Consider the following 21515-nt stretch of genomic DNA (forward strand, 5'->3'; position numbering starts at 1 on the left):
CCAAAAATTGCTCTTCAGAAAGATCAAATTGATCAAAAGATCAATTGACAAACTTTTAGTTAGACTGACCAAGAAAAAAAAGAGAAGATGCAAATGAAGAAGGAGATATCACCACCAGCCTTATAGAAATAAAAAGGATTATAAGGGAATACTACAAACAGCCAACAAACTAGATAACTTAGATGAATTCCTAAGAAGACACAAACTACCTAAACTGACTTAAGAAGAAATAGAAAACCTGAATAAACCTATAACAAGTAAAGACTTTGAATTAGTAATTTAAAAATTTCCCACAAAGAAAATCCCAGGCCCAGATTACTTCACTGATAATTTAAAGAAGAATTAATACCAACCATTCACAAACTCTTTTAAAAAGTAGAATAGGAGGGAATACTTCCTCTTCATTCTATGAGGCCAGAATTACCTCGATACCAAAATCAGATATCTTAAGAAGAGAAAACCACAGATTAATACCCCTCATAGATGCAAAAATTCTCAATGAAATAAAAGATAAACAATTCCAGAAATGCATAAGAAGAATTACACACTGTGACCAAGTGGGATTTATATCAAGAATGCAAAGTTGGTTTAACATCCAAAAATAAATCAATACACCATATTAATAGAATAAAGGAAAAAAATATGATCCTCTCAATACACACAGAAAAAGCATTTGACAAAATTCAACACCTTTCTGTGATTTAAAAAAAAAGAACCAACAAATTAGGATCGGAGGGAAACTCTTCACCTAATACAGGGAATTTAAGAAACACCCACAGGTAACACCATACTTAATGATCAGAGACAATGCTTTCTCCCTTAGAGCAAAACAAGGATGTCTGCTCTCACCACTTCTGTTCTATATTGTACTGGAGATTCCAGTCAAGACAAGAAAAAGAAAAGGCATTCAGATTGAAAAGGAAAACAAAACTATCTCTATTTGCAGATGACATGATCTTGTATATAGAAAATTCGAAAGAATCACACACACACTATTAGAACTAATAAACAAATTCAGCAAGATTGCAGGATACAAAGACATTATACAAAAGACAAATGTATTTCTATACACTATCAATGAACAATCCAAAATGAAATTAAGAAAACTATTGTATTTACAATAGCATCAAGAAGAATAAAATACTTCTGGATAAATTTAACAAAAGAAGTATAAAATTTGTACACTGAAAACTACAAATAGTATTTTGTAGCACAAAATAGTATTTTGTGCTACAAAATAGTATTAGAAAGAAATTTAAAACTTAGGGAATTCCCTGGTGGTTCAGTGGTTAGGACTCCACTCGGTGCTCTCACTGCCGAGGGCCTGGGGAACTAAAATTTCATGAGCCGCAAAGAGCAGCCAATAAAAAAGAAATTTAAAACTTAAATAAATGGAAAGATCCCATGTTTGTGGCTCACAAGACAGTATTATTAAAATGGCAATACTTCTCAAACTGATCTACAGATTCAATGCAATACCTATCAAAAATCCAAGCTGGACTTTTTGGAGAAATTGGCAAGTTGATTCTAAAATTCAAAAGGAAATGGAAAACAGCTGTAATAGCTGAAACAATCTTGAAAAAGAGCAAAGTTGGAGGACTCACAATCCTCAATATCAAAACTTACTACAAAGCTAGAGTAATCAAGACTTTGTGGTACTGACACAAAGAGAGAGAGATATATACCAATGGAATATAATTGAAATTCCAGAAATGAACACATATTTATGGTAAACAGACTGTTGGCAAGGGTGCCAAGATAACTGGATGGGCGAATTAATAGTCTTTTCAACAAATGGTGCCAGAACAACTGGATATCCACATGCAAAAGAATGAAGTTGGATCTTTATCTTACAGCATACACAAAGATTAGCTCAAAATAGATCATAGACCAAAATGTAAGAGCTAAAACTATAAAAAATTTAGAAGAAAACATAGGAATAAATCTTTGTAAACTTGAGTTAGGCAATGCCTTTTTAGATGCAGCATCAAAAGCACAAGTAACAAAAGAAAAAATAGAAAATTGGACTTTTTCAAGTTAAAAAGGTTTGTGCTTCAAATGACACCACCAAGAAGTAAAAAGACAATCCATAGGAGAACATATTTGCAAATCATTTGTGATAAGAAAATTGTATTCAAAATATATCATGAGCACTTACAATTTAACAATGAAAAAGATAACCCAATTAAAAAACGTGCAAAGGATTTAAATAGATATTTGTCCAAAGATGTGCAAATGGCCAATAAGCACAAGAAACTATGCTCAGTATAATTGATCATTAGGGAATTGCAAATCAAAACCATAATATGATACCATTTCATATCCACTAGGATAGCTATAATAAAAATACAGACAATAACAAGAGTTGGAGAGGATGTGGAGAAACTGGAATCCTCATAAGTTGCTGTAGGAATGTAAAATGATGCAGCCACTTTGGAAGACAGTTTGGTCGTTCCTCAAAATATTAAATATAGAGTTTCTATATGACTCATCGTTCCACTCCTAGGTATATACCCAAGAGAAATGAAAACATATATCTACACGAAACTTGTACACAAATATTTATAATAGCATTATTGATAATAGCCAAGAGGTGGAAACAACTCATATGTCCATCAACTGATGAATAGGTAAAGAAAATATGGTATATCTGTACAATGGAATATTATTCAACTATAAAAAAGAATGAAATACTGATACATGTTATAACATGGATGAGCCTTGAAAACATGCTTGGTGAAAGAAGCCAGCCTCAAGACAGTAAGAATGTATGTATATGTGACTGCATGTATTGTATGATACTATTTACAGTTGACCCTTGAACAACAGGGGTTTAAACTGTGTGGGTCCACTTATACATGGATTTTTTTTTCAATAAATTCGTACTACAGTACTACAAAATTTGCAGTTGATTGAATCCAAGGTTGCGGAAACTTGGATATAGGGAGGGCTGGCTGCAAAGTTATACACGGATTTTCTACTGCAAGGAACGTAGGTGTCCCCAACCCCCATGTTGTTCAAGAGTCAACTGTATATGAAATGACCAGAACAGGCAAATCTATAGAGACAGAAAATAAATAGTGGCTTCTTAGAGCTGGAGAGGGTGGGGAATTGGGAGTTATTGCTAATGGGTATGGGCTTTCTTTGGGTGATGATGAAAATATTCTAAAGTTAGGTTGTAGTAATGATTGCACAATTATTTGAACATACTAAAAACTACTGAGTTGTACACTTTAATTGGGTAAATTTATAGTATGTGAATTATATCTCAAGAAAGCTGTTTTTTAAAAGTGAGTTCACCTTTAAAGCTAATAATTAAGCAAATTAATGTATTAGTGTAATTTTAGGACAATGTGATCATTTCCTTATGAATTTTATGGATGTTGTAGGAACTAGGCTTCAAAGTTTTTCATTGTAAAAAGAATTACTAAAGTTTTCTATTTCTTCATTGAGGAATTATCTCTACTTCATTTTACCTTAAGGAACAATACTAATTATTAAAATCTTGATCTTTCCTCTTTTCCCTTCTCCCTAAGAAACTGCAATAATAGGTAGCTAAATTATTAAGACAACCATAACCAGAAAAATATCTGCTAAAGCAATGGGTTTCAGACATTTTTTACTACAGCTCACATTGAGAAATATTTTATTTTGCCTCCTTGTACATGCCAGTATATAAGTAACTTAAATAGAATTTTCATGAATCAATATTTACCCACTACTATAACACTCTCTAATAGTTTTTCCTATTTTATTTTATTTAATTTTTGGAAATGCTGGTTGTGACTCAGTAAATTGATTTTTATGAACCACTAATGAGCCCCCAAAAGTGGTTCTGAATCATTAGTCCACTTGCTATCAGAAAGTGTGGATTCAGCTTTTTATTTTAGGAAAAAAAATATATTTGGAAAAAATTATCAAAAATAAGTGTATAGGGCTTCCCTGGTGGCGCAGTGGTCGAGAATCCGCCTGCCGATGCAGGGGTCACGGGTTCGTGCCCTGGTCCGGGAGGATCCCACATGCCGCGGAGCAACTAAGCCCGTGAGCCATGGCCGCTAGGCCTGCGCGTCCGGAGCCTGTGCTCCGCAATGGGAGAGGCCACAGCAGTGAGAGGCCCGCATACCACAAAAAAAAAAAAAAAAAAAAAAAAAAAAAGTGTATATATGTTCATTAATGTTTTTATGGAAAACAATCTGATGGTACAGTAGGCTGGCCAGGCAAATTAAATGGTCTAGGAATACAGATAGATCATAAGAAAATGTATCTGAACAGAGGCAGGAATAGGGCTCCATGTGGATGCTTGTTTATTGAGTTAGATGAGAAATAAAATGCATGAAGAAGGTTAAAAAGAAGAAGAAGAAGAAGAAGCACACTGTGGGAACTTTCCTGGCAGTTCAGTGGTTAAGACTCCACGCTTCCACTGCAGGGGGCGCAGGTTCCATGCCTGGTCGGGGAACTAAGATCCCGCAAGCCACACAGCCAAAAACAAGAAAGAAGCACACTGAGAAGAGATTAGAGTAACTCCAAGAAAAGCTGTATAGCTGTATGCCAAATTTCTGATCACCTTATCACCTTCCTCTTACTCAATCAAGCTTTAACACTCTGATTTTCTAATGCAATAATTCAGTCACACTGGATTAACCTGAAGTTTGATTTGGAGGGCTGACAACCCAATCTTGGTTTTTTTGTTTTGTTTTGTTTTTTTGTTTTTGTTTCAACTGTTACTTTATTGCAAGATGGTTGAATTAATTCAAATTTAAACTATAACTTGATAATTTTCAGTCTTGTACCAAATTTTATTCAAAGCAAACTGCTTATTCAAAAGTGATCATGGGGCTTCCCTGGTGGCGCAGTGGTTGAGAATCCGCCTGCCGATGGAGGAAACACGGGTTCGTGCCCTGGTCCGGGAAGATCCCACATGCCGCGGAGCGGCTGGGCCCGTGAGCCGTGGCCGCTGGGCCTGCACGTCCGGAGCCTGTGCCCCGCAACGGGAGAGGCCACAACAGTGAGAGGCCCACATACCGCAAAAAAAAAAAAAAAAAAAAAAAAAAAAGTGATCATGGAACAACTCAAAGTGCAGAGCAAGAAGGATGAGAGAAACATCTCAGTGGCCAATAGATTGTTTTAATTCTCTCATTATATGAAACTCAAACTTTTCATTTTTAGGAAAGGGAAACTAACTTCAGTAGAGAGCAATACAGAAAGACTTTGTCACATAGACTAATTTCCATTTAGTCAGTCAACTTTCTAGCTGTCTCAATTGGGACAGATGCATTTACAGAACTGGCTGTGCTTGAGCCTTCTTTGCAAGTAGCTTTAGGTCTGCAATGCACTTTGCAAATGTCTCCTTCTCCTGCTACACAGAGATGCTCCGTACCACATTCTTCTCCACCCAGTTTATCATGTGCCCTTGTTCCTTTTGACGCATCATATTCTGCACAGAGATGTGATAGTCCAGGCGATTCTTTACCTCCTTGTATACACTATGCAGCCGTTCCCAGTAAGTAACCTCCAAGGCCATGGCAATGTTATTCCTCTGGACAACAAACAGGTAACGGCGCTTTTGAACCGATGCCTGCTGTGACTTCTGCAGGTCAACTGCATCCTGGATTTGTCTGATGGAAGCCTGTTTCACTTCTTCCAGTTGGGCAGTTTTTTGCTCATTGAGTTTATCAGCAAATTCCCCAATAGCGGCACCATATTTTTTAATTACATAGACAAGAACCCCTATTGTTGATATGGCAGAGAAGGTCTCTGCAGTTATCACATATATTTCTTTGGAGAGTAAATATAAGATAAGCCCAGTTCCGAGCACATAGGGTCCTGTTACACCAGTTTTAGGATAAAGGAACTGGAAAAATTCCTCAGGGATCAGCCCCAAACGAACTTTTCCTCCATATTCAGGAAGAGGTGGTACAGGGGCAAGACTTGGCTGCTCTTTGTGAAAGATCCTTGTTGCCTGCAATACCCCTGGACCAAGGAGGGCTGCATTCTTCAGAGAGGGGGCAGCTGCGGTGGCAGCAGAAAGCACCCCCCGGGACAGCATTGTCAGGTAGCGTCCGCACAACAGTCCACACTGGGTCTTCACGCCCCAGTGACCGCGACAGGAGACTCTGTCAGGGGCAGAAACAAGATGGTCCCAATCTTGTTCTGATGACATTTTGGACTTGAAGCTAATAGAGATCTCCCTTTTGTATAACTTAGTTCAGCCTTGAAAAATTATACCAACAATATAGTATCATCATTTTACAATGAAAGTCAAATTGGAAAGTGAATAAAAGTGCCACTGGCCAAGGGCCCCTATCCACTAATTATGTCTTATTTGAAAATCTGACCCAAGTATCTGACAAAGAGGATATCTTTCATCTTGCCATTATTTTTCACAGTTATGCCATCTGGTTCATATAACCAGAAGAAAACTTGGCACCTATATCCAATGAGAATGACTGTCAGTTCTCAAAACATCTTATTTTCTCTTCCTGAGAATAAGTGACAACTGATCTCAAAGTATAAGTACTTATCATGTAAAGCAAGGGACTTGGGGTGAGGGGATATTTTTTTAAGAAAATAGGGTTGGAAGATCATTTTGGTGTCAACAGATATCTCTTAACTATGTTCTAGCAGTGTAATATAATTTATATTTCTTTGTGTTTGTCTCTGAATTTTCAGTTCAGTTTAACAAACACTTTTTGAGTACCTGCTATATGAAATGGAATGAGCCAAGCACTAAATGAATATACAAAGTTGTATTAGTCAGCGAAATTGCTCTAGCTCTGTAAGAAAGAAAACATTGGATTTCAATGGCTTAATCCCATGGAAGTTAATTTTATCCTCACTTAATAACTCAGTGATGCTGTTTTAGATCAGCAGGCAACTTTCTTCCACCTGATGACCCAGGGATTTGGGTTCTACCTATCTTGAGTTCCTGCTATGCTCTATGGTACCAAAATCTTTGGCTTCAAGCTGCCTGAGAGGAGGAAGAATGAAGAAGGCAGGCACACTTCTTTTTTCTTTTTTAAAATTCTTTTCTAAAAATTCTTTTCCATTATGGTTTATCATAGGATATTGAATACAGTTCTCTGTGCTATACAGTAGTACCTTGTTGTTTATCCACTGTATATATGTAAAAGCTTACACTTCTTAACCCCAACCTCCCACTCCATCCCTCCCCCAACGCCCTCCCCCTTGGCAACCAGCAGTCTGTTCTCTGTGTCTGTGATTTTGTTTCTGTTTCATAGATAGGTTCATTTGTGTCGTATTTTAGATTCCACATATAAGTGATATCATATAGTATTTGTCTTTCTCTTTCTGACTTACTTCACTTAGTATGATAATCTCTAGTTGCATGCATGGTGCTGCAAATGGCATTATTTTGCTCTTTTTTATGGCTATTCCCTTGTATATATATATATATACACCACATCTTCTTTATACATGCATCTGTCAATGGATATTTAGATTGTTTCTTTGTCTTGACTATTGTGAATAGTGCTTCTGTGAACATAAGGGTGCATGCATCTTTTTGAATTACAGCTCTATTTTTAGTTTTCTGAGGAACCTCCATACTGTCTTCCATAGTGGCTGCACCAACTTACATTCCCACCAACAGTGTAGGGAGATTCGCTTTGCCCCACACTCTCTCCAGCATTTGTCATCTGTGGACTTTTTGACGATGGCCATTCTGACCGGTGTGAGGTGGTACCTCACTGTAGCTTTGATTTGCATTTCTCTAATAGTTAGCGACGTTAAGCATCTTTTCACGCAGGCACACTTAAAACTCCCAGCGCAGAAGTGACACCTGTCACTTCCACTTACATTCAACCAGTAAGAACAAGTCATTCAGGCACCCCTGGCTGTACAATACTGACCGCTGTAGTCCCTGGTTGGGTAGCCACTTTCCTGCAACAAGTTTACACTCAGGAAGGAAGGGAACAAGTTAAAGGTCTCCGTCATTCAGATTGTGTAAGATGTAGTTTCTTCTACCTTCAAAGAACCTTCCTCGGAGTCGAGAAAAAGGTCGACAAGGGAAATATCACGGACGTGACGTTTGAGAAGATGATTTTTTTTTTTTTTATTTTTTTTTTATTTGCGGTACCCTGGCCTCTCACTGCTGTGGCCTCTCGCGTTGCGGAGCACAGGCTCCGGAAGCGCAGGCTCAGCGGCCATGGCTCACGGGCCCAGCCGCTCCGCGGCATGTGGGATCTTCCCGGACCGGGACACAAACCCGTGTCCCCTGCATCGGCAGACGGACTCTCAACCACTGAGCCACCAGGGAAGCCCGAGAAGATGATTCTTGATTGACAGACAGAACTGCCGGATAGCGTTGGTAAGAGGGGCATTCCAGATGGAGTGACGAGCACTAACAAAGCATGGACGTGGGGAGAGAATGTTGAGTAACTAGTTTTCCTGGAACAAAGCTTAGCAAAGGAGAGAGAGAAGCTTAAAATGTTGGTTAGGTCAACGTTATGTCAGGCCTTGAATGTTGGGAGAAAGAGTTTGAATTCTGTGCTTCCATTATCATGATTCTCATGCATTTTTAACACAAGGGCCCCAGAACAATGGTAGCATTAATCCCTGATGAATAACAGTCACAGTCCAGACAATACATTCAGTATGAAGGGATTTCGTTATTTCAGATGGTAACACTAATGACAGCATTGTATTGAATTCACAGGCTGTAATAGATTCCAACATTTTGCATTTGTTTCCATGTGTCTTGGTGTTTACGAAATACAATCCAAACATTTCCACTTCACTCTTGTTCCTTCTCCCAGGCTTATCTCACACAGTTATCTAGAGATGCCAGGGGTAGCCTTACACACTGATAGCACACACTGGCCGTGCCTCCCCTCAGGTATGGCAGAGGACCTTCCCAGGGCTGTGAACTCTGAATGCCGACACCAAACACTGCACGTTCCAAAAATGTGACCGCCCCTCCCCTTCCACCAATGGCTCAGTTACAATATTAAGGTCAACAGTGGTGTGTCATTTATACTGAACGTTTAACGAGCATAAATTTTGTTTTTAAAAATTCAGGTGCAAAGAGACAGGAGGGGCACATACAACAGCATTGGGGAACCTTAGGAAAGTAGTAACTGGACTAGAAATTAAACTTTTTCTGAAAGCGTTTAGGTTTCTGACTCTAGCGTTCTGTGAATTGTGACTCTGATGTACAGCCCTCCAAATCAACAGTGGCTTTAAAATATACCCAAGTTGAACATGTTAAAAATTCTGATTGCAGGTAGGATCTGACTGTCTGCATTATGCTGAATATATCAGTGTATTTTGTTGTCTTCCCTTTTTGAAATAGGGTAGGAAGGAAAGAGACGAATTAACAGATAGACTACAGAGAGATGCTGCCTTCGTCTCTCCCACGGAAGTCTTACTTGAGGCTGTTTGACCAGCCTTACCAGGTACTTTCTTGTTCTTTCAATTCCATTTAATATAATGCAGTTTTGCAAACAGGTTTTAAGCCACCGTTATCTTGGTTTAAAATAGTCTAAATAAGTATGATATAAACTAGAGTTGAGTTATATAGAGCTCTTAATATTACGTACTTAATCTTTTTTGCTTCATAAAATGAGACAATTATAGGCAATTGTTTTCACAACCATCAATATTTTTAGAATTCACATTCATAACCATTTTCCCCCACTATAAAATTAGCCAAAAAATTTAAAAGATAATATTTGAAGTTGGTGAGGATACTGTGAGATGAACATTTTCATTCACTGATGCTGTTAATTTAAATAAGAACAAACTTTCTGGAAAGTAATTTGGCACAAATGTATCAAGGGTTGAAAATGTCTGTTCCATTTGTCTCTATTATATACACATTCATAAACAGCAAAAAGACACTCTCCCCTCAAATAAAACAAAAACCAGAAAACCCAAAGTGTTAATGGTGGTTATCTCTTGGTGATAGGATAATAGGTAGTTTTACTTTGGAATTATATATTTTTAAAAAATGTCTCCCCAGTGAAAAAATATTATTTTTATGATTATGGTAAAAATTCTTTCCATCATTTAAGAATATTTATAAAGAATTTTAATAAAATCAGAAGCTTTTCATAATATCCAGTGAGAATACCATATTTTATAAAGAATATAATATCAACTAATCCTATATGTACGTGTGCATATATGTACAAATATATAACCATTCGCCAAATAAATACATCTGTTTTCTAAGGCCTAAAATGAGGTACAAATGAACTAAGTCTAAAACCATGTTTATTAATGTGTTAGGATTGTTGGAATATGAATTATGGATTATTTTTTATTAATTTTCAATTTTTCTGAGCTTGTATTGCTTTCATATTCAGAAAAAAACACTTAAAAATCAAATAGAGGGCTTCCCTGGTGGCGCAGTGGTTGAGAGTCCGCCTGCCGATACAGCGAACACGGGTTCGTGCCCCGGTCCGGGAAGATCCCACATGCCGCGGAGCGGCTGGGCCCGTGAGCCATGGCCGCTGAGCCTGCGTGTCCGGAGCCTGTGCTCCGCAGCGGGAGAGGCCACAACAGTGAGAGGCCCGCGTACCGCAAAAAAAAAAAAAAAAAATCAAATAGAATAAAACATTTACAGAGAATGATTATATCACTCTATTCACTGTATGGTTTATAAATCACATCAAGTTGTCAGCTTCCTCATTTGTAAATTAAGGAGATTAGACTCGGTGTTTTCTAAGATACCTGCAAGGCCTAAAAGACTCAGTCTATGAAGATTACAGCCCCAATACCTAATATGAAAGCAATGGACTGCGTCTATTATAAATCTGAAAGGACTCCGACCTTGGGTGTCATGATCTAATAATCAGAGCACAGCCTTAGCATAAAGAAACTTGATTACCATCCTGGTTGGGTCTCATTTTTCTCACTTGAAAAGTGGGGATAATAGCAAAGTCCCCAGAGGATTGAAAAGGGGTTGAAATGTGTGAAATGTGGTAACAAATCTGAAGGCCTTCGCATGTTGGCTAGCATGGAGTAGATGCTTCCTAAATGATAGTTTTCTCAATAATCGAGACCTGATCAGTATATTTGCCAGATGGCACGGGACTGCCGTCTGCAGTCCCTGGGTCTAAACTCCCATTTTGAACCCTGCAGCTGGAAGTGGAGGGTAGCCTTTGTGAGGACTAAGCCATTTCAGCTTGAGGGAGTTAAGACAGGGGTGCGGGTGGGAGCTGAGTGCACGGCCCGGGTGACCAGGTCTTTGGGGTTCTCTAGTCCTGGGCGAGGAGAACTGGGCAGCACAGGGCACAGAGGCAAAGCCTGGCCGTGTGTTTCCCTTTGCTCCTGTTTCGTTCACCTGCCCACCAATCTTTCTTCCTCCTCCCCTCCCTTCCTTCAGAAAAACTTTAACATTATAGATTCCATGGCAGTCTCCGTGCTTGGCACCAGAGCTCGAATATTAAGTAAGAGTGGTGCTGACCTCAAGGAGCTCATCGTCTCATCTGGGAGGCAGAAAATAATTTAAAAATCGCGAGCCCACATGATCATCCCTGAGCACAGGGTAGACTGATGGTGACAGCACAAGCGGGCTGGTTTCTAGCAGGCTTTGCCTGAGGGCCTCTGAGCTCCACTTCACCCTGAGCAGCACCTAGGGTCTCAACATGGCACCAAAATTCAAGCAGCCTTCTAACTGGTCTTATACATTCCAGGATAGACCGTGATAACAAAATCTATCTTTGTGGCAAGAAAGAATTTCAAAAATTCTTTGACAGAATTTACATTGCAGAGACGTTTTCTGGAAATGCTACGTGGACTATTATTCTGTCACAATGGTCCGTGTGGATGACATTTTAAAAAGTATGCTCACCTGTTAACTAGATTGGTTTCCATTTCTGGATATATTCCAGAATGCCTCAGATAAAATTCCTGTGTATAATTACTGCTGACCTTATCAAGTATGATAGGTTTAGTCACTCCATGGGAAGTGCAAAGGGAAAATACAACAGACATCAACAAAAAGCCTTTGCTCTGAAGAGTATTCACTGCTTTTAGTATCTGTTTAGTAGTGGAAATGTTTTATTAGATCCACCAATAAAAATTTGGAAGGGATAGTGCGTGGGCTACAGGACATGGTGAGAGAAGGCTTCTCAAAGGTAATTCCCCCTAGGTCATTTTTCTTTCTGACAGAAGTAGATTTTGCTCCAGCGGTCAAAATGTGTTTGGGGTAGGGAGGGGAGCACCCCATCAGGAACTACACGTGGAGACATCAATAGCCCGGCTCCTCCAGTAAAGAACTTCTAGGAACTGAGCTTGCCAATGAGAAGTGTGTGAGGTAAGGAGAGGACGGAAATGAGGCTTATGACCAGATCGGATCAGGAAGGGTGTAGACCATGCTTAAGAATTAGGAACAGCAACTTGACAACAGAAAAACAAACAGACAAAAAAAACCGATTAAAAAACAAAGGACTTGACATTTCTCCAAAAAAGATGTACAAATGGCCAACAAACATGAAAAGATGCTCAATTTCACTAATCACCAGGGCATGGCCACTGTAAAATAATAATAATAATAATAATAATAATAATACAGTAGCCTCTGCCAGCATCACTACTCTTGCACTTTGGGGCAATAATTAAGTAAAATAAAGGTTACTTGAGCACAAACACTGAGATATCATGACAGATGAGCTGATAACCAAGACGGCTGCTAAGTGACGAAGCGGTGGATTCACTAGACAAAGGGGTGATACACGTCCTGTGTGGGTTGGAGTGTGATGGCTCGAGATTTCATCACGCTACTCAGAATGGCCCGCAATCTAAAACTTATGAATTGTGTATTTCTTGAATTTTTCCATATAATATTTTTGGACCACAGCTAACTGAAACCACGGAAAGTGAAACCACAGATGAGGGGTGGGGGAACTAATGCAATAAGTATCAGTGAAGACGTGGAAAAATTAGAACCCTTGTGCACTGTTGGGAATGTGAAATAGTATAGCCACTATGGAAGACATTATGGAAGTTTCTCAAAAATAGAATAATCATGTGATCCAATAATCCCACTTCTTGTTAGTTATCCAAAAGAATAGAAAGCAGGATCTCGAAGAGGTATTTGTACACTTTGGCTCAAAGCAGCAGCATTCACAATAGCCAAGAGATGGCAGCAACCCAAATGCCCATCGATGGATGAATGAATGAACAAAATGTCGTGATATATACATGCGGTGGAATATTATTCAGTCTTAAAAAAAGAAGTCCTGTCACCTGCTACAGCATGGATGAACCTTGAGGACATTATGCTAAGTGAAATAAGCCAGTCACAAGAGGAGAGATGCTGCATGATTCCACTTACATGAGGTATCTAAAGTTGCTAACTCATAGAGACAAAGTAGAATAGTGATTATCAAGGACTGGGGGGATGGGAAATGGGGAGTTGTTCAATGGGTATAGGGTTTCAGTTCTGCAAGATGAAAAACTTCGAGAGATCTGTTGCACAACAATGTGCTTATAGTTAATTAACACTCCAGTGGTAAATTTTATGTTTTATTAATTAATAAAAGTTTATTATAGAGGAATATCACACGAAGTGTGGTGTAATAAAAAAAACCTGGAAATTTTCCCAAAAAACTGGTAATTGTGAGTTCAGATATGTGATTAAAAGCTGCATTTGAGGGCTGCCCTGGTGGCGCAGTGGTTGAGAGTCCGCCTGCCGATGCAGGGGACACGGGTTCGTGCCCCGGTCCGGGGAGATCCCACGTGCCACGGAGCGGCTGGGCCCGTGAGCCATGGCTGCTGAGCCTGCGCGTCCGTAGCCTGTGCTCCGCAATGGGAGAGGCCACAACAGTGAGAGGCCCGCGTACTGCAAAACAAAAAAAGCTGCATTTGAAAATCATAAAACTCTTCCTGACTAATTTCAGATAACTTATTGACACATCCAAGGCAAACAAGAACTATGATTTGCCACTTTTAAACCACACACACACAAAAAAAGAAAGAATTGGGAAGTCTCTTGAAGGCAACGGGCCATTTCCTGAAGCATTTTAAAGCTGGGAGGGACAAGCCACACTGCATTTGTCATAGCAACCTCTTGGGAATGTGTTTGATGGATTGGTCATGGAACAGGCTGGAGCCTGGAGAGACCAGCTGAGGGCCTGCCATGGTCCAGATATGGGTTAATGATAATGTGACCAGCTCAGAGAGAAACAGGAAGGAGATGTGACAGCACGCAGGAATGCAGGTGGCTGGGAACCGCTATTGTCGTTCCTGAGGTGTGTAAACTTCAACGCTGTCCACCTGGGCAATTCTGGGTATTGTCCAGCTGGGTGTGTTGTTAATATTGCCTGGAGAGATCATTTGATTCAAGAGGGCTCCCTGTCAGAAATCACATTAACTTCTTGTGATTGTTGTTCTACATGACTGGGACAAGGGTCGTGTGTGTGTGTGTGTGTGTGTGTGTGTGTGTGTGTGTGTGTGTGTGTGTGTGTGTCTGCCTTTTTTTCTTCTTCTTCTTTTTCCTTTCTTTTTTTTTTAACAGTAACATTAATTGATTCCCTTGAATACTGTCATTCATATTCAAAGTTGCAATTTTCCTAAAGCCAATTAGAGAGAGTCCTGATTCAGGCAGTATCTAGAAATTCAGCAACTTTCCATTGATCTTTCTGTTATCTCCATTCTATGGAATTTCCCAGCAATGATATCATTCTCCAGAAATGTATCCTAGGTGAAACCTTTTTGAATCTCCACATTTGAGAAAAACCATTTCAGTGAATGCAATGGTTCCTTTGTACAAATACATGTGACTTCTGGAGAGAAATGTGTCACACACAATAAGCAGGTGAGAACGACAAAGTCACTTTGCAATTCAGGTGCTGGGAGTCAGAAAGGGTACTTGCAAGTAAGGGACTGTGTCAGGCATACCACACTCTTGGCATAATTCAAATTTTGACTCAAAATAATATAGTTCTCCATATCACTGGCTTTTGGGATTACTGTGGACATCACTGAATGCCAAAGGCCAAAAATAATTTCTTCTAAATTAATCATGAATGACCTTTGGTAAAATAATGCTGCTTGTTAAAATCATCTTTAATATTATAAGTTACAAATCATCAAATCTCTTGTTTTTTTCCTTTGATATTTCACTTACCATTTCCAAACTTGGATAAGTTATAGTTCCTCTAAAGATATCATAACTGTTTGTTTCTGTTTTCTGCTACTTTGGTATGACTTGATTTATATGTTTAATTGTTAAATCTATCTAAAGACTTTTCTGTATAATGTAAATTAAATTGTTTTTCAATATTGCTAGCATCAAGAAATAAATCCAGAAGGGGTTTTACTTTTCCATAAAGCAGACAATTTGCATGTTTTGTAAAGTGCTTAGCACAGTGTAAATGCGAGGTAATCTAAGCCAGAGGAAACAATTTTTTTCACTCCACCTCTCCCCTGGAAAATATTTGAAGTACAGTAGTCACATATCTAATTTTCTTTGAAGGTACTTTTGGAGAGAATCCAGGAAAAACACCCTTTGTGTAACAGCTGAATGTTTCATCTGAAAACTTGGTCCACTTAAAAACAAATTAACTACCAAGCATGTTTAAGTGTCTATTTAGTTACTGTGGTACAAATTATATTCAACAGAAGTTTCCTGCTGAGAAAAACCATGAAGTACATAAGATGAATGACTTCACTGTGATTATTCTCTTCAGGAGCTAGAAAATAACTACTTAGAAAGATTATACATGAGGGTAATTGCTGTTGAATGGAGAAAAACTGAGGAAAAGAATTATAAGAGTGAGGAGGTATTTCCTAACCATCTGCCATTTAAAAATAAGAAACAAAAAAGAAAACATAGTATGCTTTTCAGAAAGACTTGGAATTGATGCCAAAAGGTGATACTCTAGTGGGATACACACAAAAGAACTTTCCATGAAGAAATCTGAGATTACTATGTGTAAAAGGTCTTTGTAGAGCCATCACTATAACATTCAATCACCTTTATTTGACATCTTTCCATAGCTGAGGTGGAAGAACACACCCAACTGAGATGTCAGTCATTGGAAGCAGGAGGTGCCAGTAGAAAGATATTTCCTCCCACCAGGGGAAAAAAAAAAAAGGTGGCCATGGAGAAAAGCAATCTTTTAATCTCCTGTTCAGTGCATTGAAGAAATATTAGTAAGCTAGTAAAGGCCTATATTTCTGAGCATATATGTGGACTTTATTCAGATAGCATCTTATTGATGTTCTCTTCTGTTGGAGCCGGCACATTAGCCCCTGCAATATGCCTGTCAGAGTTCTCCAGCCCTGCCTCGGAGGAGCTCATGATCTGGACGCAGAGGAAGTAGCAGCACCGTGAATTATTCAGTGTGACTGGTTTGCTGTTGTTCAACAATGTAGGAGTTAATAACCAGACAAGACAACACAGTACGAGAGATGTGAGGCAGTATGTGATTAAGGGCGCAGCTGGGAGTTATCTCCCTCTCCTCTAAACTTCCAGAGCCCTTTATCTGCGCCTCTTAGGGCACCTCCTTTTCTATCTCTGATGTTACTGTTGTTCCTCAATTATCCCCCTACTCAAGAGAGAACAACTGGTGGGCAAGCTCCAGGGCTGATTCTTCTTTGATCCCCAGCACAGAGCCTAGCCTAGGCCTGCCTAGCATTGCTGCAGGTAAACATTTGTTATCTGAATAAAAGGAGAGACACAGACAATAAGTATAGGTGTGAAAGGGAGGGAGGGGCATGGGTTTGTGTGAAGATTCTCACGCTGGACAAAAATAGGTTTAAAACAATCAATAATGTCTGAAGCGGACATTGTTTTTAACCTCTATAGCGCCCAGTCATCTTTTTTTGTAGTAAGGACTACATGATTTTCTTTTGGGGAACTACAACTCCCCTCTTGCATGTCCCCTTGGCCTAGACAGTCACACTCTCATGGAGACAGAACTCAGGCAGAACAAGGACAAAACTTGCCAGTGATTCATCCCAGTGGTAGCCCGACTGGGATAATGGAGATTATCCATTTGGTTGGCCATCCTTTGGCAGATTAAAGATGGCTACCCATTCTTGGTCACTCCTCCCATCAAATTAGGAATTTCACTACTATAGACAAAATAGATAAACAACAAGAACCTACTGTATAGCACAGGGAACTATACTCAATATTTTGTAATAAGCTAAATGGGGAAAGAACCTGAAGAAGAATATATGTGTGAACCTGAAAAAGAATGTACCGAATCACTTTGCTGCACATCTGAAACTAACACAATGTTATAAATCAACTATACTTCAATTTAAAATTAATTCATTAATTAATTTAAAAAAAGAAGTGGAGTCTATGACCCTTCCTTTCAGTCTGGGTAGGTTCTGCAACTGCCTTGATCAATAGAATAAAGGAAAGTGACTGTGCCAGTTTCAGTGCACAGCTCTTCATAGACTGGCCTCTTCCGCTTCTTGTCTCTTGGAGCCCTGAGACACAATTTAAGTCAACTACCCTGAGGCCACCCTGCTGTAAGGAAGCCAACGCTAGCCACGTGGAAAGGTCCTGTGGAGAAACACATACCCAACCAACACCCAGCAGTTCCAGCCATCCTGACGCTATGAATGTGTTTTTAAAATGAGGATAGGCCAAAATGTTTTTAAATATTATCTTAAAAAAAATTCTTTCTACGGCGAATTCTGATTTAAATTACTTAGCTCTCCTTTGCCATCTTACTTTTCTGTGTGGTCTCCATCAGTTTTTTTGGTTCTTGGGTTTTTTACCCCTGCAGAACTAGGATTGCCGTCTTTTTAGAAAGGGAGTCTGTTTGAAGGGATTCTGTACTCTTCCAGTAACTAAAATCCTTTTAGGGTCCTTTGACTTGCTTTGTCCTAAATTATTGGAGCTATTCAACTTTCACATTTCATCCCAAGGGGGGCTGTAGTGACCCTCATCTACAATAGCACAATAATGAGTTCAAAGATGCTCTGTCTTCCATGTGAGTATGTTCTGTCTCCCCTCTCCCCTCTCCCCTCCCAGTTCAGAAGCGAGCCTGGCTGTCACCTTGGAGCTGACTTTCCCTCCAAGCCAAGACCTCAACCTAGTCTACTGACATGAGAACACCATGGGACAAAAGAAGGAGCCTGTGTTTTCTTTGGGGTTCTACTGGGTGCCTCCCTGGTCCAAAAGGGAGAGAGCCCAGTTTATAACATATTTAACAATCTACCAATCCATCATCACCTAGGGAAGATGCAGGAACATTAAAGCAGTTTGTGTAAAGGTTATTATTAAAGTAATAGAAACACAAAGAAAAATTAGAGAATAAGAATAATAGAAAGAAAAATCACCTATGGTCCCACCATCGAAAAAATAGTCAGGTTTAACATTTTGATGTAGTTCCTGCAAAGCTTTTTTCTTACAAATTCTAGCAATCATAGTGAATAATATTGAATTTTGGTCTTTTCACTTGATATGCTCTGGCAAACACTTTCCCCTGTTACCTATCCTTTGTAATGGCTACAAGATTTTTCAAGAGAATATATCATCATTGGGGGAATTATTTTCTTAATAACTGTACATTTAATTTGTTTTCAATCTTTTTTTAATAAATAACATGCTATGAACATCATTGTACATAAAATTTTTCATATATTTAGGATCATATCCATATGCTAGATCCTCAGAAATGGAATTACTAAGTCAAAAAACATGGAAAATTTTTGATTTTTGATAGATATTATTAAATTGGTTTCCAAAATGTTTTAAATAATTTAGACTGCCACCCCAAATGTAGGAGAAGGAATGTGTTGTTATCTCCTTACCAACCATGGGTACAATCAGGTTTTTAAATCTTAAATTGATAAGCATGGTATTTCACAATTTTGACTCTACTCAGAATGAATGTTCTTCCATTTGTAAAGTACTTGTTTTTTCTTTATGTTGGATGTCATTCAATGTCTTTTGTGTACTTACATATTAACATTTTAGTGTTTTTCTTATCTTTTATTCTGGGCTTTTTATATAAAGTGACATTAATTGGCTGTTATCTTTGTTGGAAATACATTTTTTCAGGTAGTTCAAATTCTAAAAAATATTATTAGTTTATTGCAAACATAAAGAAACATTTAGAGGGCTTCCCTGGTGGCGCAGTGGTTGAGAATCCGCCTGCCGATGCGGGGGACGCGGGTTCATGCCCCGGTCCGGGAAGATCCCACATGCCGCGGAGCGGCTGGGCCTGTGAGCCATGGCCGCTGAGCCTGCGCGTCCGGAGCCTGTGCTCCGCGACGGGAGAGGCCACAACAGTGAGAGGCCCGCGTACCGCAAAAAAAAAAAAAAAATTAAGAAACATTTAGAGAATAATATAGCAAACACTCATGAACCTACATCCAGCTTTATCAAATAATGTTTTGCCATAATTTCAAAAAGTTTTCAAGAAGAAAAAGTTACAAATTACAAAAAATATATATAATCTGAATGATACCGATTGCTTGAAATTTGTTGAGACTTACTTTGTGCCCTTGTATGGTATCAGTTTTTATAATTGTTTTATGTGTTTGTGAAAAGAAAAAACATTCTGTTACAACTTGCAGGATTCTCTATATCCCTATTAGATCAAAATAGTTAGTTTCTGGGGTTTTGTTTGTTTTATAATATTTATTTATTTGGCTGTATCCGGTCTTAGTTGCAGCATGCGGAATCTTTCCTTGCGGTGCACAGGCTTCTCTCTAGTTGTGGCACACAGGCTCTCTAGTTGTGGTGAGCAGGCTCTGGAGCACTCAGACTTAATTGCTCCGTGGCATGTGGGATCTTAGTTCCCCGACCAGGGATCAAACCCGCGTCTCCTGCATTGGAAGGCAGATTCTTAACCACTGGACCACCAGGGAAGCCCTCAAACTAGTTAGTTTTACTTTCTAAATATTCTGTATCTTTCTTAACGTTTTTTTGTCTTCTTGATCTAAAGGTGTTAAAAATTTCTCACCATGATTTTGAATTTGAAAGTATCTCCTTGTCATTCTGTCAGTTTTTGCCTCATATACTTTGTAACTATGTTGTTGGGTACATACGAATTCATGATTGTATATGATTCTTCCCTTGATTATTATGTAGCATCTCTTGTTATCTAAGTTTTTTGCTTTACATTATATTTTGTCTAATACAATAACTACTACACTAGCTTTTGGGGAGAGTATTACCTCTGTTTCTGTATTTGCCTTATACCTCTCTTTTCAAACACTCTTTCCCATCCTCTTTTCTTTTTTTTTCTTTCAAACTTCATATGATTTTCTTTTAGGCATAAGTCAGTGGTTTTCACCTTGGCTGCACATTGGAAATCACCTGGAAAAAAAATTAAAAATAAAATAAAAATAGGGCTTCCCTGGTGGCGCAGTGGTTGAGAGTCCACCTGCCTACGCAGGGGACACGGGTTCGTGCCCTGGTCCGGGAAGATCCCACGTGCCGCGGAGCAGCTGGGCCCGTGAGCCATGGCCGCTGAGCCTGCGCGTCCGGAGCCTGTGCTCCGCAACGGGAGAGGCCACAACAGTGAGAGGCCCACGTACCACAAAAAATAATAAAATAAAATAAACATAAAAATAAATCAACTGGGAAGTTTAAGAAAATACCTTCTGCCTACACTCCATGCACTTTGCCTGCCCCTACAGAGAGATTAATGTGGCATTGTTTGGAGCCTGAGCATGATATTTTTTTTCCATTGTGGTAAGAAACATATAACATTTACCATTCTAATCATTTTGAAGTACACAGTGAAGTAGTGTTAAGTATATTCACATTGTTGTGTAATGGATCTCCACTTTGCTTACACCAGTGTCATAGTGGGTATCAGCCACAGTCTGTAGGTGGCTAAACTCTTGGTCTTATGCTTTGCTATTTGAAAATGGATTCATTTTGTGTCTATATTGCAAAAGTTTAGCAGTGTAGATATCTATTTTTCCCTCAGCATTTTGAAGGCATTACTTCACTGGCTTCTTTGTAGCATCTAATATTTCTGATGGGAAGACTGTTGCTTAGCTGCACATAATCTGTCTTTTATCTATGATAGCTCTTAAGATTTTCTTGTGATTCTTCATGTTTTGTACTCATCCTGTAATGATTTAACTTTGTATCCTTTTGGTATGTAGAACACATTTGATATGAGGATTCAACTCTTTCTCTTCATTTTCTTCTTTTGGGATCCTCACCATCTAACCTCACTAGCCTTTAGTTATTTACCCATATTTTTCTTTTCTTTGACTATAAACTGGGTGAATTTCTCCCTCCAGTTCAGTACTCCTCTTTTCAAATATTTCCAGCCTAAAGTTCATTCTTTCTATTGATTTTTAAATTTTAATGTCTCTTTTTAAATTTCTATTTGTTTCTTTTTCAGATCCACCTGTTTCTTGTTTCACTATTGATTTATTTGGCTTCATTTTTTTTTGTTCTTTTTTAATGGGTTATCTTCATTGATTTCTTTGAGCATCATCAGAACATTTACTTTCCAGTTCCTTATCAAACATTTCCAGAAAACTAATTTTATCTGAAGTGAATTCATGTTCCAACTGGAGAGGTGGGGTTCAAACTCTTTTTTGTTGTTGTTGTT

General features: G+C 38.8%; 1 protein-coding gene and 1 pseudogene across 1 annotated transcript in view; one reads left to right on the plus strand and one right to left on the minus strand.

Moving 5' to 3' along the window:
- LOC136793401 (uncharacterized) overlaps positions 1 to 21515 on the plus strand; it is a 73465-nt gene that overhangs the window by 18217 nt on the left and 33733 nt on the right. The window contains exons 5-7 of the mRNA XM_067023355.1: positions 7992 to 8049; positions 8281 to 8326; positions 9311 to 9413. Coding sequence (XP_066879456.1) covers positions 7992 to 8049; positions 8281 to 8282 — 60 coding nt within the window. The 3' untranslated portion in view covers positions 8283 to 8326; positions 9311 to 9413. The remainder of the gene's footprint in view (positions 1 to 7991; positions 8050 to 8280; positions 8327 to 9310; positions 9414 to 21515) is intronic.
- On the minus strand, positions 5357 to 6046 carry LOC131751282 (ATP synthase F(0) complex subunit B1, mitochondrial pseudogene; annotated as a pseudogene).

This window comes from Kogia breviceps, chromosome 2, assembly GCF_026419965.1.
Source record: "Kogia breviceps isolate mKogBre1 chromosome 2, mKogBre1 haplotype 1, whole genome shotgun sequence".
NCBI lineage: Eukaryota > Metazoa > Chordata > Mammalia > Artiodactyla > Physeteridae > Kogia > Kogia breviceps.